The following is a 19,305-nucleotide window of genomic DNA, read 5'->3' on the forward strand; positions in this document are numbered from 1 at the left end:
TTCAAACAAAAATCAAGGAACCTGAAACTAAAGTTCAGATTGAACAAATACCGACTCTGAGACCCGCGAAACCGAAAATATCAATCTTAGAAAAGGAAGATTTAGGGAAAACTACAATGGAGCCCCCGAAATCACAGAGGCCTTTAGCTGAGAGTGCGAGACACTCGGCCGCCTCACACATTCTTGCAGTGAGTACATCCAGTCTCGACTCGGATGTGCTTCTGGCTGCGCCAATGGAGCCGGTGCATCTGATGCCGGCAGCAGGAGATCCTCCGCGTTTTCCACCGGAGGAACTGAAGGATCGATCTCGGTTGTATCAGACACCGCAGAATTTGACATCGAGGCCAGGAAAATGGAGAAGAACAAGAAAAAAAATAGCCTAAAGGGAAACCAAGTTGATAGATTTAAACAAGAGAAAGATCAAATATCTCAATCAAGAATTTTATAATTAAACTAGCTGTACCCGCCACGCTTCGCTGTGACACATTCTGGTTGCATGGATGAGAAATGAGAAACAAAACAAAGCATATGTTTCATAGAAGTTTAATTTTGCAATACTTTTGGATATACAATATTTTTTGTTTTTCCACTGTATGTGTAGATATAAAGGCTATCTGGTTTGCCGACTCGGGAACACGCACATACAGTTGTCCATGTGAGAAGCAATCCGCATCTAAATCTAAACCACACAATTCTAAAGATTGACCTTGAACTTTATTGATTGTGATTGCAAATGCCAATCGAATTGGGAATTGCAATCTTTTAAACTGAAATGGTGTATCAGTCGGGATCATGAGTATTCGAGGAATGAGGACATCTTCACTTTTGAAAGCCCCCGTTAAAATCGTTGCTTCCACTACGTTATTCAACAATTTCTTAACTGCAAGTCGCGTGCCGTTGCAGAGTTTTGGCTGATTAATATTCCGCAACAGGATAATTGTCATTTTTTTCTCGAACCGTTGCTAGAATCAGTCTAATGAGGAATGTTTTCCCAGTTCCTCCTGGCGCATCCAAGAAGAAGGTCCCCCCAACTCCGTCATTTATCATTTGCATTATGCGATCATAAATGCCTTTCTGTTCACGCGTTAGTTTGGGAATGTTTGATTGGACATATGACTGAAGATCACCAATGTTGTAACTCTGTTCACAGCGTAAATCCACATCAAATGAAGCAATCGCAGCTCGGGTGCGATATATAACCCGCATCAAAGATTGTTTTCATCTATTTTTAATAAATATATCTATCTATTTTTAATTTGTACAGTTTTTTAATAAATAAGAGGCTAATAAATCAGATGGAAATGTAAACAAAGGAAAACCAATCAGATCAATGCAAGATGGCCGCTGTCAAACACAACGACCAATCACAAAGAGCCCGTATGGCCGTTGCCAATGTAAACAAAATCACAACTGATTAAGTAACAAATTTCTTTGAATTATATTTAACATCTTTACATTAAACTTTACATCAATTACATTAAAACATCTGTATTTTATTAAAAAAAAAAAAAAACACCAAAACAAAACGAAAAGCCACCAAGAAGGATGACTTACAGTAAATAAATTAAAACACCCAACTTTCTTATAGCCCAGATAGACTTAAGACTACGCAAACAAAAAAAGTCGAATTAACCAAATACACAGAAAATGATATCTCTACATAATGACCAAAACATCCTTTGTTAGGTTATATTTTTACATATATATGACCAAACAATCGTTTTTTGGTCATTTAGCGTTCTTTGCTACGTAAAAGCAAAGAACAAAATTCACAAATAGTAACACTGAAACCACACAACTAAGTATTCGATTTTTTTTTGTTTTTTCTAACCTCCGAAACCACCGTTATGCATTGCTTCAGATGATGATATGAATGATTTATAGCGTATGAAAATGCCATCCCTGACCGGGATTCCAACTCGGAACCACCGGATTAAAGTCCGAGACGTTACCACTCGCGCCACGGAGGCCGGCAAACTATTCGTTAGGAGCCGAATAAAAACACGACTTACCAATATGGCGTTGTGTGTCAAACCAATTTTATACGAACTATAATTACTTTTAATACGCGAAACCCTTTGCAATGATTGAACATTAACTTAAACCTCTTTAAAAATTATTCCTTTAGAACTAAGCCACATTTTGATATCATTGTTTTTCTATAACACGGCTCGAATTCTTTTCGTTTAATGATAAGAAGCGTTGTCGAAGACAATAACCGAATTCTCTTCCAAAGGACATAATACACCGCTAAACTATTTCTAAATAATTCAAATTCGTGTAATTTTTTTACGAATCGCGTTTTTATCAAAATCTCACCTTTTTCTCAATTGACCTGCGGGGTTTTGTTTCCTTTGGTGACCGTAATTCATTACTAGATTCATACTCGAGAATCACGTTGTACACTGAAGCAGCACAACTTCTACTTACGTAACAGTTAATTAACATCTGAAATCAACGCCGTTTGATTATTCTGTAATTTGTAAGCATTACTCTGCTTTTGTAAGTATTTAAAATTATGTGTTTTTTCGCACACTTAAGGGCTTTTTTCGCAGCCCACAAATCTTTATATATAAAAATGTTAAATTCGTTTGTGTACGCTCAAAAACTCAAAATGTTCTGTACCGATTGAGCTCAAATTTTAGCACGATATATAACCCGCATCAAAGATTGTTTGTATCTATTTTTCGCATCAGTCACATACCCGCGACCGCGAGAAAACAGTTTTTTTAACGGCCAGCTGTGTACCAGTGACCGCGCCATCTGCTGGAAGCGAGGGGAACACTCGCCATACTAGCTAACGACTATAGATGTATTATTTAATTTATTGATATATATTTTTGAGGTTTAAATATAAGTGTTTTGCATGTAATGTAATAGCAAGGTCCCTTTACACCCTTGCAATACTTCGTTTAATAGATTTCTTTAACGTGTGTTTTAATTTACATCACAGACAAGTTTTTGTTTTGTGAGTTTTGACTAAATTTCGTAAGAAACAACTAGAAAGATTTTAGAATGACAAGGGCCTTTACACCCTTGTTATGTTGTGTTTTCAATAACCATTGACAAGTCTTTTTAGATGCACTTTTTTTGACAAGCCTAGTCCTTGACTATGTCACCTGTGTTCTGTTTTCTGGGGAGGGAAAGATATTTTGTCTATTGACTATGTCCTTAGCGGTTTTTTTTACCGGGAGGGAATAGCATGTTTTTCTTTTTTGTTGTGGAAAGGGCTAATGACCATATAAAATGCCACAAATCCTTAAAAAGGAATATCATTTAGTAATGAACTTAAAAATGCCGACCCATCTCTACAAAAATATCTTTTTAACGATAAACCTATTGCAAATAAAATAATAACTATAACTCACTAAAGAAAATAACTACATTATAGTTTACAAAACTAATAAATTGATTTTAGATTATACTGCAGGAAAATAATAATTACTAATAAGCTAAAAATAGAAAAAAGTTTCTATTTTCCGTTAAGAAGGTGTATAAAAAGTTGTTCATTTTTCACTATTGAGCCATTATTTTAGAGATACTGAATGTCACGTTTGAAAATATCTGTAAAAAACATTAAATGATCGAGATTCGGTTAAGGTTGTCATAATCTGAAGTTTTTTCGTCAGTTTTTAAAATCTTTCAAGGCCTTTTAAATAATGTGTTATACACCTACCCTTACCATTTATAATTGTTGAATTGATCCCAGCAATAAAATAAAAATAAACGAGTAATATTTAGGAACAGTTCAAGAAGAGTATTCTTATCTGAGTTTATGATATAAAAAACTGTTTCTCAACAGTTTTTTAATAAAAACTGTGCAGCAGCCTACCGCAATCAGTGGGTTATTACCACGTTAAGTTTCTAATTCTATATTTTAGCGCAAATGCCGCCAGAAAAGTTCGCATAATTTAAGTACGTGTATTAGAGTACTACTCTAATTAAATACAGTACTAAAAAGTAGTACAATACAGTACGGTATTACAGAGTAAAAAAATTATCTGTAGAAAAAAACCGATCACGAGGAAAAAAGTTTTTTTTAATAATGATAACTGAAGTCAAATGAAAAAAAGAATAATCAAGTTGGTACATTGATTAAGGCGCCATCTACAAACAGAGGCGTTTGATTGTTAGTACTCATAGCATAACCAGTTCGTGGGTAGATCAGGCAGCAAAAGGTGTTCGTTTGTAAGATGATGAGGTGATGACTTGCTGTTTGTTGTTAAAGTGCACTACTGTTTATAATTTTTTTCAGTTATAATGCGGAAGAAAATATATCTTACTTCTTAGTTTAATGCGATTTTATCGTTTAGGTAAGTATTTTATGAATAATTCTCTACTTCTTAAATTTTTATCTGCGTCTAACCGTGGTGGTTTTTGATTGTACTTCAAGAGATTTGAACGGTTCAATAGCTACGCTTTATTAAATGTAAATAAATTTTAGGCAAACCTAAACCGCAGTATATGGACGCAGTTTTATTACATCTCAATAACTGAACATGTTATTAATTTTTTTTTTTGTAGGAAATTAATATAAATAATGCTTTAATTATAAATGAGAGTAAAGTAAATAAATTGTTTTAAATAGTTATTTATCAGAATAAAAAAAAGAAAAATCATTTCTACCTAAGTTTTTTAGCCAATTGTATGTAATATCCAAAAAATTACAATGAAATTGTAAACCGTACGTTGAGTCTCGCAGATATTTCTTCCGCTCAAAAAAACAAAAATCTCTGTAATATAAATAAAACTGTTTTTAAAACGGTAATTTTTTTGGATATCTCTGCGTTTTGTTAGATTATTATTTTATTTTTTTTAAAGAATTACTGATTGTTATCTTACGGATTTATTATTAAAATTTATTGCTTTTCTAGTACAAACAAATATACATTTTTGAATTTATCGACCAATTTCTTGATATTTCATTCACTTCATATCTTTTCCTTTTTTAATAAAACTAGTATAATGTCTTGCAGCTATAATATCTTGTAAACTAATACTTTTATTTTTTTCTTATGAAGTGACGGGAATTTAAAAAAAAATGTTTCATCTACAGTACTTTCATTTACATAAAAGCATTTACTATTAAAATAAGATGTATTTTCTTTTAAATTCTATTATTTCAAGTACATTAACAAGTTTTTGTACGCTACCTAGTACTATCTAGTACTGCTACTTAGCGACACGATTTGTAAAGACACCTTTAAAAAAAAGGATAAAGGACATTTTCGAGGCCCGCGGTTCATCAAATGGAAGAAAAACGTTGTCTAACAAAATTATAGGTATTATTTGAAAGCATTTTTTATTAAAAATCTAATTGAAATAAAATATAATGTTTTCATATTTATTTTTTAATTTTTTTCCCATTTTCATTTCACTTCTAGTAGGCCATGTTTAGAACTGTAAACATAGTTCGTTAACTTCGCCGTGCCGTCCAGTTCTGCGGACTCTTTCCGGCGAAATTGTATTTCTAAAATTCAATAAAATCTGAAGTCTATGAATTACGTTACATTTTTTTTATTCAGCTTGTAACTTTAGATAATAGAACTTAGCATTTTTAACTTTATTTTCATCCGTTTGTCAGTAAATTACTTCACCAATATCATATAAAATAACCCTTTGTTTGCGATTCCTGTCCATAATTACTATTTACTAGTTACTTTTTCAAGTGAATGAGTTTATATGAATTTCTATTTTAAATTTGTCTAATACAGACAAGATAATTTCATTTATTAGAGTTGAGTGTTAATGTAACAGTTTGTTAAGAGTTCTCTTATTGAACGATTATTAATATATTGTTATAATTTTATATACATTGTATTTTGAGGCTCGGCACCGGCCACTAATTACTTGACTTCTAACTGACAAAACACATCCTCGCCTGGCGAGCCGTGGTTGTAACAACTTATAAGTACTTAAACTCCGACAAGGGTCGCAGACGTTTATGGAGCTCAATTTACAAGGCTGGAATAGACATTTGGAACTTTCGAAACATCATACGAATCTATTAATCGATTTTGTTTTCCTTTTTTTATACTTTAATTTGTTGATATTAAAATTGTACTATTAACATGAGTTTGAGGGTTGCTGTAATGATTATTTTAATAAATTATGTTTTGTAATTGTAGGCCAATTTTTTTTCAACAGTTTGGCTTCTTGTAAAGGTCATTAAATTTAATTAGCTTCATTTTATTCATTATTATTAGGTCATAACAATCTCATATAAATTGAGAATACAAAAAATAACTGATTTTACTCAGAAAAAACTGAATTAATTTTTACTTCGAAGTTTTTTGCTTAGAAAGAAATGATTCCAATCGTGAAAAAGATTGTAATAAATAAATCAGTTAAATAAATTGATTTTTTTAATAAATCCATTTATTAATAAAATCTGTGTAACTATAATATATAATTATTTCAATATTAATACGAGTTATTATAAGTTAGTTCTTGTTTCTAATAAATCAATTTATTAATAAAATCTGTGTAACTATAATATATAATTATTTCAATATTAATATGAGTTATTATAATTTAGTTTTTGTTTCTAAACTAATCTACAGAAAAAAATGTCACTTCAAGAAATAAGCAGATAAATTTTTTTATAAAAATAAATTAAGTTCTCTTTATCATAACCATAAATATTAAAAATAAGTAATTTCTGTTTTGATAAAAAATAAAATTGTATAATAAATATTTACTAAGGTATTTTTGAAGAGACGCAGACGCATACCTCCCCGCAGACGCACAGCTCGCCAGGCGGAACCGAAACAGATATTGGTTCAAATTAACATGGTTGGTGAGCACCCGGGCACCCGTTACCCTTCAAAACGAACTTAAGGCATACCATTCCCCCAGATCCCGTATAAACTTGCACAGGGATCTTCCCTTAGTTGTTGTGTCCCATTCCAGCTTCCATCGTGAGACTCTGCAGCATCTTCCGTAGGCGGGAGATGGGCAACTGAACGAAATTTAGATCCGGTGCATTTGTTCCGGTACTGGCCCGGCCCGAAACCGCATCCCATTCAATCTTTATATGTCAATCTTTATTGACGTAGAGGCTGCATTTCCTTGCTGGAGTTCTGCCATCTGTGTGGAACACTTCAAAGTTCCTGTAGCCCTACAGGCCGTAGAACGTCCCTTGCTGTGGAACCTGGTCTTTGACGGATTTCTGGGATTGATATTCCCAGAAGGGGTCACGGCCCAGGCTTTCGCCGATGACTGTTTCCTATTAGTTCTTGACATCACGATGGCAGCTAGAAGATCGAGCGCAGGCGGCTTTGTCAACCGCAGAGGGCTGGATGGACATGCCAAATTTAGAGATTCCGATCCGTTAAGTGCACTTACTCAATTCGGAACAAGAATATTAAGGACGTCCTTATCGAAAACATCCTATCCATTTTGAACGTTTTAAATGGACAAGGACAGCGATGCATATTTATATGGACTCCAAGGCATGCAGGAAATGAAAGCGCAGACGAAGCTGCCAGAAAGGCAACAGTCTGTGATAACATGGTTAGAATTCATGTACGAGTGGCTGATGTTAAAAATTGTTTAACTAATGTAATTTGAAATAGGTGGAGTAATGATTGGAGAAGATTAAATACCAAACTAAACGTAGTTAAAACTTCTCCATATAAATGGAAGAGCGACTCGCCGAGAACAAGTTGCGGTGACTAGACATAGTATTGGTCACACGCGAATAACAAAGATGCTTGACTGTAATTGCTTTATTACGAACACCGCACATTGGTCTTTCTGCGCCGGTTAACAAATATGAATAATGGAAGAATGTACCATATATGAGGACTTCAGAAAGCGGTTCGGTCTAAGAAAAAGTATTGCTGCTGATTTGGAAAATTGAAATGAGGAAAAAATAGTTGTGTATATGCACGCTAATGGATTATTAACAAGTCTCTAAGGAAATTAAAGCTCTGTTAAGGAATCTCTAAGGGATGTAGTTTAATTTAATGTATAATAAAATATAAAAAAAGTGGAGTCTTGAAGCGTGGTACGTATAGAGCAGGGTGGTAGCCCTCTTGCCTAGGGCGCCCGGGCTCGCCTGCATACTTGAGTGGGGGAGTCGAAGCGTATCCGATGATGGCGTGGAGGACCCTCGAGGGTTGACGGAGGGCGCGAGGCAAATGGTATGCGCAAGGCATGCCTGGAGCCAGGTATGCCAGGACTGGGAAGGGCAGTCTCCTCGCCGAGGGGCTCTTTGATCGTCCTGAACAGGTGATCGAATTGCTCCTTTGACTGGTGGGGGGGGGGGACCTCGATGGGTTAAGTCCTACAGGACAATTTATAGGGGGGGTAGTTAACTGTCACGGTATCCTGCGGCTTTTGATGTAATACTTAATGGCGTTGCCAGTTGCCCCGTGGGTGCTTAAAATTAATATAAGGGAGGAAAGAGAAAATGTTGGTTTTGTAAGGTCGCTCTTGTTCATTTATAATTTTGTATTCTATTTATTTTTAACATCAGAGCCCTTTACACCCTGTAAATGTTCCTAGTATTAATATATATGTGTGCCTAAATGTTTTGTTTGCGTTTTAGGTTTTTAAATAAAATGTAAGGGTCCTTTACACCTTACACATGACGAACTAATGGTGATTTGAACTCCTTTTTAAGAATGCGACGAGGGCTAATGACCTTAGAAGCCAATGACCGTATAACCCAAAAAATTAAATATATATATTGTTTATTTCATTAAAATTAATTTTATTAAGCATGGCCCATTGGTATTAATACATAAATTATTTATATAATAGTTTCTACTTACCAACAATCTTTAATAGTAATGTTTGAGCGCTTTCGGATTATTTATCCATCCTCAGGAACAGTGATGTATTACACGTTATAATTATTTACTTCACTTATCATTAATTATACTAAATTTAATTTTATAAAAATATAAATATAACAATCGATCGTCAAAAGGTAAAATAAAGTTAACGTTATCCGTCATGTCAGTATGAAGGTCTCAATTGTTATATTTATCAGTATGAAGCAGTATTACCAACCTAAGAATCAAAATTATTGTTTATTATTTGTTTGAATAATACATGATTTTCAAATTTCGCTTGTTCGTTTATCAAACTTTTATTATTTAAGTATATATATTATTTTTCTATAATATTTGTTTTATGAAAGTTATTGGAATATTCAAGAATATTAATAAAATTATCTGGGTTGTATTATGGTTATTTTCTAAGATATGCCTAGTAAAATTGGATCGTGCTTTATTTCCTTTATTTATACAATTAATGTGTTCATTAATTCTAATTGAAAAAGATCGGTTAGTATTCCTGATATATTCCAGATAGCGATTTGTGCATTTTAAACTGTATACTCCTTGTTTATCTAAATTAAATTTATTATGTTTTATTATTCTAGTAGGATCTTTGTTGTTTACATAGTTAATTATTTTGTTATTCCTTGTTTGCAGTTTTTAATTCAAACGATTTAAATATTTTATTCAATTTTCTGTAATTTATATCGTATTCAATTTTAGCATATTTTTATGGGTTATTATTATTTGTTAGTTTTATATTACCTTTTATGTAAATTTTATTTTTTATTTTAGTATATAATATATTTATTAGGTTTTTATTGCATTCATTAGTTATAGCTATATATTTGATATTATTTAATTTAATGATTAATTTTATATTTTTATGTTTTAACTATTTTACAGCTCTGTATACTAGTGAATTAAACGTCGAAATTTATTGATTTCAAGGATGAAATGGATTGTAATGAATTATGGTGTCCTATTTAATGGGTGTCCTATATATGTCGATATCAAGCTTATTATTATTATAATTTTTATCAATTTTTGTATCTACAAATAATAAACAACATATGTCTTCCTTGCACCCCTGTTAAATTACATTTACACATTTTTCAAATTGAAAAGTACATAAAATCTTATTTCATTAAAAACTTCTGATATTTTTTTTATTATTGAATTATTATTCATCGTAAAAAAGTTTTACAATGAGAGGTTAATAATTATTAATAAATCAATATATTTAAGTTAAAGAAAGGAGATGAAGTCTGATTCGAACAGATTCCCTAAGATCCAAATATTTCATAAATTAAAAATTTATTTGGCTATAACTCTGGAACCGATGAAAATAAGTATCGCTTGTGATATATTATTGACACATTCTAAATGAGGGCTTATTACTTTAGTTAAGAAAAAGTCCAAAATCCAAATTGATTTGGATTTTGGGCTTTTTTGGTCACGTTTTGTTCAGTTGATTGCAAGCAAAAGGGGAGGTGCATAACTAGATGTTACAACAGTCCTAAATCCAAAATTTCAACATCCTACGTCTAATCGTTTTTGAGTTACGCGAAATACATACGCACATGCATACATACGTAAAAACAGACGTCACGCCGAAACTGGTCAAAATGGATATTTCCGTTGAAATCTGAAAACTGAAATTTTTCGCGATCACAATACTTCCTTTATTCGTACAAGGAATTAACAAAAACAGAAATAATTCCATTGAAAAAGTAAAATATAAAATAAAACTCGTAACTTATGGTTAATTAACATAAAACAAAAAAATCTCCTTATCCTCGTAAACATTAATATTCCTGCTCTCCAATTTTCTGCTTCATGTTACTTAAAACTAATTAAATATTTAAACAGAGATTAAGTCTACCTTCCTTCAACTTCATCATAGAAATGAAATTAAATGTGCCTGATGATAAACCTGAGAAAATCTTTGGGACAGGATATGACAACGTATGATAGCCATACTTGTTATGAGGCCGGTGCATAAAATAAGTGTGTTACGAGTTTCATAGTTCATATTTCTTACTTTTAAAAAGTTTGTTGAGCAAAAGTTATTTATAATAATATTTTGATACAGCAGACCACTGAGTGATAGAAGTCAGCTGACTCAATGAAAAACTTAAATATTAGTTGAAATACGTCTATTGTTATAGGCTTTTAGAAAATAGCTTTAATTGCTTGTTTTTGAACGGAACGGATTATTTAAAATAATAATCCTCAGCATGTCCCCATGCATTAATACCACATCTTAAAGATTGACTCAAATAATTTGTAATATACAATTTTTAAACATAATTAGGGAAATGAAAGTGTTGATGAAACATTTTATATTGTACACTATGCAACCGAGCAGAAATAACATTAATTTGCTTAGAACAAGTAAAAAATTCATCAATAATAATGCCTAAATATTTATGCTTGGATTTATAAGTTACAACAGAACAATTGCAGGAAGGTGAAGAATTTTGCAAAAAAATTCAAGTATGTGTTTAAAAATAATTTTTCTTAATTACTGATTTTGGGGAACGGATGTGCATTACAGCCGTCTTTTTTCATTAATAATTAAGCCTTGATCATGAGCCCAGCGTAACAGTGCATCAAGATCTTTTTGGATATGAAATACAGCGTGTACATTGGACGCATTTGTTATGACTAGAGCAACAACATAGGCAGACAAAATTTTAAAAATCTATCGAAACCAATTACACTAATTGAAAAGAACAAATATCCTAAGATAGACCCCCTGGAGGAATACGGAATCTATGTGAACTTTATAACTCAGTTTTTTACCAGCTTTTAGACAGAAATTGCGGTTCGATACATAGTTCTGAAACCAAGTCAGCACACGTCCACCAACCCCAATTTCTTTAATCTTCCTCAGTATTACTGAACGAGAAAGGAGATCAAATGCTTTAGAAAAATCGATAAACAAAATTAAAACATGGTTTCCCTAATCCAAATTCCCGTTTATATAGTTACATAAATCTGAAAAGAATTTATTTACACCCAGGGCCTTCCTGAACCTAAACTGACACCTTCCAAGAAACCCATTTTCTTCAACATATTTATATAATCTTTCATGTAAACATCGTTCAAAAATTTTATCCAGAACAGAAAGAATAGAAATCGGCCTGTAGCTTAACTTATCACCGTGAAAACCTGATTTGTAAATCGGGCGAACAGGATAAACACCTTCTTTAACTGAAGCATTAATAATCTAAAAATTAAGGTACGTGTCTCATCACCCACAAACTTCAGAACTGAAACTCTTAATAAATCAACACCAGGAGACTTCTTTTCATTTAACGAAAAGGTTACCTTATTTACACCCTGAGCAGTGACATGAGACCTAAAAACTAACATTAAGCCGAACCAAATCTACACACAAGGTGATAGCAAAACTTTGCATCAGTGCTTTATAAGTTGACCTCTTTAATAAAAATCAGCAAATCGATTAGCTCAGTTCTATTCATCATCCTTAAACATTGTTTTGAATTATTTCATCAGTTTCACGAATGAACGTGATTTTATTCATGCTAAATTTTTTTGCCGCTACAATGTTTGGTTTCTACATACGAGTATTTTCCTTCTTTATTAAATGTTCGTGTTTGCTTTATTATATAATCCGTAAACTTACTAATGAGTAAGCTTAATAAAAGTAAGTAAAAGTAATTTTTGTAAGTAAGTACTCTAGTAAAAATTTGCTATGACTTGCGTTTTTCTCCGACCCGCCTTAAAACCTCTTTATCTTAAACTTTATCGATCTAGTTAATTCAGCATTCTTCTGCATTCCCGCATTTCGAAAGATTTCTTTGTACTTTTGGCTTTACTATCGTCCTGTAACCGTTGCCTTAAAGAGCTACACTCCATAATAATATTTAAAGAAAATTTGTTTATAATCTAAGAATCAATAGTTGGTGTTCTCAATAAATTTACTTTTTTCCTAATCATTCTCCTTCCTTATAAAATGGTTTTTTTAAAAATATTTTACTCGCCGTTATCTCTTTTTGTGTTAAATTTCATTTTATTACTTTTGTTTTAATCATGTTATTATTGTTGAATTAAATTTTATATCCTGTCTACAAATCCATAACGCTCAGAATTCTTCTTACTTATTTTTGTCTTAGTTAAAAGAACGAATCTTCATCAGCGAATATTAAAATCCTCATTTTTTATCTTCGATTCTCAAATATAAAGATATATATATATATTTTTTTCTTAGTCGCTCTCAAATGTAAACAATTAAAAATGAAACAACGAATCTGATTGAATGGGTTTTTCTAACACTTATTTTTCCAAACTTAGTTTCTTCATTTTGTCTTATTTGAATTTTTACCACGGTATCTTATCTTTGTTGTCTGTGCCTTTATACAAGGAACATTAATCGACTAAGATAATTATTTACCAATTATTACTAATATATAAGGAATTATTAAGAGATTACACCACGTGTTAGTGTTGTAACCGGGAAGAAATGAACGCGCGTTGTATGACGTACTTTTTTGATATTACGCAATAACAATTAATCGATAACACTTAGTAATAAATAGTGATTTACTATTTATTCACTATGTATCATTTAAACTGATTAACCAATTTGTTTTGTTTTTCATCAGAACGATTGCTGACGTGTTCGTTCTAATTTACTCATTTAAAGAAAGTTACATAAAATACCAACTTTTATTTATGGGGCATTTTTCTATTATCTCATTTTACATAATTTTTATTTTACTTCAAAAATTTTAACTGAGGAGGCATGTTAAGAATATAGAAAAAATGTTAACGAATTAAAAAGAATTAATGAATATAAGATTATATTTTCTTAAAGATATCTTTACTTCTGAGGAAAACCAAATTACTGCATAAATGTTGAAAAGATGAGTTTTTAAAATTAAATTTTTATTAAAACTTTTTCTTTTTTTCAGATAATAAATTTTTTGAATATGGAAGCCGGCAACACTTTATCATCTTACGGTGTTAAGGCTACGTTAATTCAGGTACGTGAATGCTTTAATAATGTCAATTTTTATTCTGTAAGTGAAAAAATACTATTTAAATTACGTATTTTATGAATAGACCTTTAACTTTCACCATTAAATTGTTTTTCCTTAATAGTAACCAACTTCAGTAGCCGTTATCTGTCTTCTTTCATTTCAGATTTAAAACAGTTCTCTCAATCAAAGGACTTATAAGTTCACAGTTCAGTGTATTTTTTGAATTTTATAATTAATTATTTTTTTTAATATTAAATCCAGATTTATTCTGTTTCTGTAATTTTTTAATAACTGGTTCATCTTGTTAAAAAGATTATTTAAACGAGTGGTGTTGATGCATCGATATACTAGATGAAAGCGCTTTAACATGACACGATTTAATATTAATTTTTTCTTAGAACTTCTGTCTGTAGCGGCTGTTTGCCCCGGTAATCGCAAAAAAATGCAAGTTAGCTCTTATAGCTATTGCAAATCAATCCATTAAAGAACGCATAAAGTGAGTATGTACTATAGTGCGGTTTAAAGAGCCTACTGTTTATGATACCAATTTTTAATTAAATTTACTAAGAACTGAGCGATTCGCTTATAAAAATTGTATAGTTTAAATTAATTATTGTGTTTTGGTTAAATATGATTAACTTTCTAAATTTTTTTTTTTATGAACCTTTACGAGCAAATTCGTGTAGAAAACTTATTATTCAGATATATAGTATATTACTGCAGAAACACATAATTAGAATTTAATATTATTTAACCAAGAATTACTTTTTTTCTAATATTGTAAATTCTCTGTTTTGGTTGTCGATTATTTAATATAATCTAATTATAATAAATAGCCGTAACAATTATACAAATGTAATTAAAAAACATTTATATCTTCCGCATATTACCAGCGTCATTCTCAGTGCTTCATCAGCGCGTACAGCTAAAAATATACGCAGCGATGTTTTCTAAATGAGTGTGTTTTGAGATAATTTTAAGATAAATTAATAACTGAAATGAAGAAATACGTTAGTTAAAATTGCAGTAAGGGTCTAAATTTGGTCTGTTTCTTTTTTTTTAGACAAGTAATAAAAAGGATTGTAATATAGTTTAATATCTATTTTATCAGCACGTCAGGTATAACCAGTTTTAATCGTTATTTTTTTCCAGAAAAAAATCTAAGTATTTTTAGATGTGTAATTATATTAGGTATAAAATAACCGAATGTTGCTTCATGCTGAAGAAAAAATTTATTTACCAAGTATTTCCTGAACAATGTTTTTCTTATTATCCGTTATACACGTAATTTTTGTGTCCTAATTAACCTAATTTAGCTATCTTAGATGAATGCGTCTGCTAAAAAGCTGTATAGAATCTGCTAAAATAGTACTGTACGCGATGGCCGGATGTAATTTAAATTAAAATACAATTCTTTCCATGTTTAAAAATTATATCTTTACTTAAAATTTCTAATTTAAAAGTCAACATGATTATTTTAATGTATACTCTTATTATCTCAAATCATTATAGGTCTATTTACTAATTTTCTTACGAAAAACATCGATAATTAGACTGTAAAAGAATTAAACCTAAGTAGAATCTACCGAAGTAGCGAAGACGTGTTCGTTTTGCTCCTGATGTTTGAATTTGTTTTTTAAAAAGTTGTATTTACAATCTTTTTTCAAGAAATTGTAGCTTCAAAATAATATGCTCTTCATTATTAAAGCATGTATTCATAAATAAATACGTAGTTCAACATAAATTTGTTTTTCATTCGTTCGTTATATATTTAATAACTTTAACAAACATTAACTTTTTTAATTTCATTAGAGATTTTTTTTTAATAACGTTATTTATTAATGTTTTAATTAATTGATTAAATGAAAGGAATTTTTATTTGAATTGGCTGTCAAAAACTCATTTAAAATTAATTAATTATTATGAAATTGGATATCAGAAACTGATTTATTAAGTGAAAAGTTTCATTAAATAAATCTAATTAAAGATTACGAATCTTTAAAGGAACTGAATTAGCTCCGTTTAAACTTTTCATCCAAAACTATTGAGTTTGAAGATCTAAATCCTGAGACTTTTGCAGTATTAATGTTTTACTTTTTTTATTAAAATATAGAAAAAAATAAATAAAAAATTAAGAATAATTTTTAATTAGGATAATTAATCTGCTCTAACAAGTTATAACCTTTGAATGTAATTCTTAAGAATGGACGACCCTTATAATGGTAGTAAACGGCCTAGGAATTTATTGATTGAAAATATTGTATGTAATTCTAAACCCTCTACGGACGGTCTGATAATATAATATATTACTAATTTTAAGAATAATACTAATCTGAAATTTCTTAGTGTACACTTTTGCAGCTTAACAGATGGTGTTAACTATCTGTTAATAATTGCATGTATCAGAAATAAACGATTTTACTGAATGACCTATTATTTAAAATTTCTAATATCCTGCGATTGCTGTCGCTTGATTTTTCGAGGCTGCTTTTTTTTAATAAATTATACGAGTGTTATTGCAATAATCTGATAGCTAGTAATGTTTCCTAAAAAGTTGGATATTTACTTATAATAGAGGTTTTGTGTTTTCAAATTTGTAACGGAATGAGAACAATAATTTAATATAACTGCGTTATAAAACTCATCTAATTTTATATGTTTCGTATTCAGTGGCTACATTATACTGTTTCAACGTAGAAGGTAGCGATAGAATTTAATCTGTCTACTTTTTTTTTAGATCTTTATGACCTCAATTTTAAATAACAGTAGAATGCAATTTGCAATAATTTTAAAACATTTATTTTTTCTTTTGTTATTATTCTGTTTTATTTTGAAATGAATTATACGCGACTGGTAAGTATTATCTATAAATATGGAATCGATCTGATGTTTCATACGCAACTGTTACACTATTTTAAATTTTATGTTGTTATATACATAAATATTTTATTCGGAAAGGTAGAACACTTGCTGTGGTTTCATTGCCGGGGGCTGTGTTAAGATTCTTGGACTTCCCTTAAAAACAAATTTAAAAGTGTAATAACAGTATCACCTAGATGAAGATAATCATTCTACAAAGACACAAAATAAAGGAGTGTTATCATCTTATCGTGAGCATGAAGAACGTTGAAGTACTTGACTTTCAGATTCCTAAAAACGATTAACATACTTAAATTGATATTCTATTTCGGGAAATGCTGATGAAAGCCGTGATTATTATTCCTTCATAGGTCTTAATCCACTTTGAAGTTATTTTTTTTTTTAGATAAAATAATGAGCTTCAAGAATTAGATGATAATTCTATCACAGTAGACAAAAACAAATACGTCACAGACCTAGAAATACAAAAACGTATTGAATATATAATATTCGTGATGAGAAGAAGAATCTGAAAGTAAAAAATCATAAGTAAGTGAGAGCTAGGACGGATTTTTTAATTACTGGTGTGACAGCGAAATCAAAGCTCGGTGACAGGAATGCCGGCAGCGATATTTCTGTAATTTACTCGTGTAATGTGGACGTTGGATTACAATGATAAATACTACACAATAAGGCTAATCTTTTGGTCTGATGCACCGGTTAGATTGAAAATTCTTTTAAAGAAAGTTTGGTTAATTTTTCAGTTATCTTCTTAAGTAATTTCAAACATTTATTTGTTATCTTTTATACTTGAATTACTATGGATTTTTTCTGTATTAGTATGAATACACGCTAACAGGAATTCGGTATAGTATACCTTTAATACGAACCTACTTTTACTTACCGATAAATTCAATTATTTCGATATAATTTTATTTAATTTATTTTTTAGGTATCATAAGGAAGATAATATCGCCTTCATGAGGAAGAAGAATTTTAAATGGTTATGAGCGCATCGTTATATGCATTTTAACTTTTTTTTTGAAGCTTGCTTCGTTTGTGATAAACTTTTTACTTTGTTAAACTCTTGAACAGTTCGTGGTAATAAAAACTACTTAAACCTAAAAGCAAATCATAAGATTAGTTGTAGAATTAACAATAGATTTTGTTATCTAAATATCTATAAAAGATTTTTTAATGTTTCTTTACTGTATAAAGTATAAATTAAAACGCTGACTTTTATAAAGTTATTAAATAAAAATAGTATATAAGTAAAAGAAATGTTTATATTGGAATATATAACCTCAACAAGATTTTTTTATTACCGTATGTTATATGAGTACCTTAAAATTTTGTTTCTCCTCCTCTCAACGACTTCACCTTATTCAACCTGAGCAAAATTTAACAAAAATGACTATAAAGATTCAGAGATTCTTAAAAACTCATCCTTAAACTAAATTCATCAGAAACTTATAAAACTAACTCGCATAATATTTAAAGCTTGCATCGGATGATACCGCCTCAAGTGGAATGGGAAGTATTGCTCTAAGTTTAGACTGGATGCACTCCGCGCTGACATTTTTGGGTCGGAAAAAGTACTCGCCCTCTATTTTTGAGTCCTCTGCGCCTTCGGGATCTCTAACAGCCTCTTTATCTGTTATAATTATGTTCTATTATTTCCGTATCTCCTGAGTAGGGATTTTCTCTATTTGAACTTTGACCTGCGGTGCATTAGGTTCAGGCTACTTCTATGTTTTAATTTCATTTTCCTTGCTGGTCGAAGAGTTCATTTCTAGATCGTACGAACTATTTTATTTGGAGATATCTATTTTTTTTTTCTGTGTCCGAGGATCCTTCTTGTGTAAACTGCAGAAGGTTGCACAAGGAGTTTAGATACGCTGTTGATAATAAGGACTGTGGTTGTTATTTAAGAGCCGTTAAGATGTATCTCAATTCACTGCTTGGTCAGGTTTGGTCAGTTAAGTGCTCAGGGTGCCTGTATTGCTCAGGTTAAATTAGGTGAAGTTGTTGAGAGGAGGATCCTCGAAATTGTCCTTCTGGAACACCCATATGTAGTTGAGGGTGATCTGTAAAGTTTTAGTTGTTGGCAAACGTTTTATATTGCATTTAACAGTATGTCCGCGGTTCTGGGTAGGAATATATATCTTCTTACGGCAGATTTTTTATACTTACCATGTTGTTAATGGTCTTGACTTTTTGTTGTTAGTTCATATTTTCAATACAGAGATTCCACTAAGGAACATTTGGAAAGTTGGGATAGAAGTCTTGGTCTTGTTGGTGACTGTCCTATTGTGTTAGATGATGATACGAATGTCAAATCGCTTCTTATGTACAAAGAAGTCGCAGTTAAGTTAAGTTGTGTAGGTTTCTTGGGCAGGATCGCGTTTCTGCCGAACAGTTAATTAATTTAGAAGGCTACAAATTACAGCAGACAAGCGAAAATATGTTGGAAGAAGCGATGGCGATAGCAAAGTTGAGTTAAAACACTAGTGGAATTATCTACCAAGGCAACTGCATCCTGACGGAGGCTGTAATATGTAATCAGCGTCAGAGGATCAATAAGTCGACCTGCAGTAAATCTCCTCAGGGCTAATAACAGAGAGGGTGATGTGGCGACCGGAATC

At 31.0% G+C, this 19,305-nt stretch overlaps 2 protein-coding genes across 8 annotated transcripts in view; one reads left to right on the forward strand and one right to left on the reverse strand.

Annotated features, from left to right (window-relative positions):
- LOC142323718 (uncharacterized) overlaps positions 1-8,972 on the reverse strand; it is a 70,159-nt gene extending 61,187 nt beyond the window's left edge. For all 4 annotated transcript variants that reach the window (XR_012756157.1, XR_012756156.1, XM_075363875.1 and 1 more), the window contains exon 1: positions 8,781-8,972. The gene's annotated coding sequence lies outside the window, so the exon portion shown is untranslated. The remainder of the gene's footprint in view (positions 1-8,780) is intronic.
- The window catches only part of LOC142323703 (facilitated trehalose transporter Tret1-like), an 84,455-nt gene that overhangs the window by 39,202 nt on the left and 25,948 nt on the right, over positions 1-19,305 (forward strand). The window contains exons 1-3 of one of the 4 annotated variants that reach the window (XM_075363851.1): positions 4,127-4,313; positions 13,733-13,804; positions 17,613-17,761. Coding sequence is in view for 2 of the 4 variants with exons in the window: in XM_075363823.1 (XP_075219938.1) it covers positions 13,733-13,804 (72 nt within the window). In the remaining 2 variants the exon portion in view is untranslated. Of the gene's footprint in view, positions 1-4,126; positions 4,314-13,477; positions 13,805-17,612; positions 17,762-19,305 lie in introns of those variants that run through there. The other 3 variants (XM_075363833.1, XM_075363841.1, XM_075363823.1) reach the window with 3 other exon arrangements.

This window comes from Lycorma delicatula, chromosome 1 (genome assembly GCF_047948215.1).
Source record: "Lycorma delicatula isolate Av1 chromosome 1, ASM4794821v1, whole genome shotgun sequence".
Lineage (NCBI taxonomy): Eukaryota > Metazoa > Arthropoda > Insecta > Hemiptera > Fulgoridae > Lycorma > Lycorma delicatula.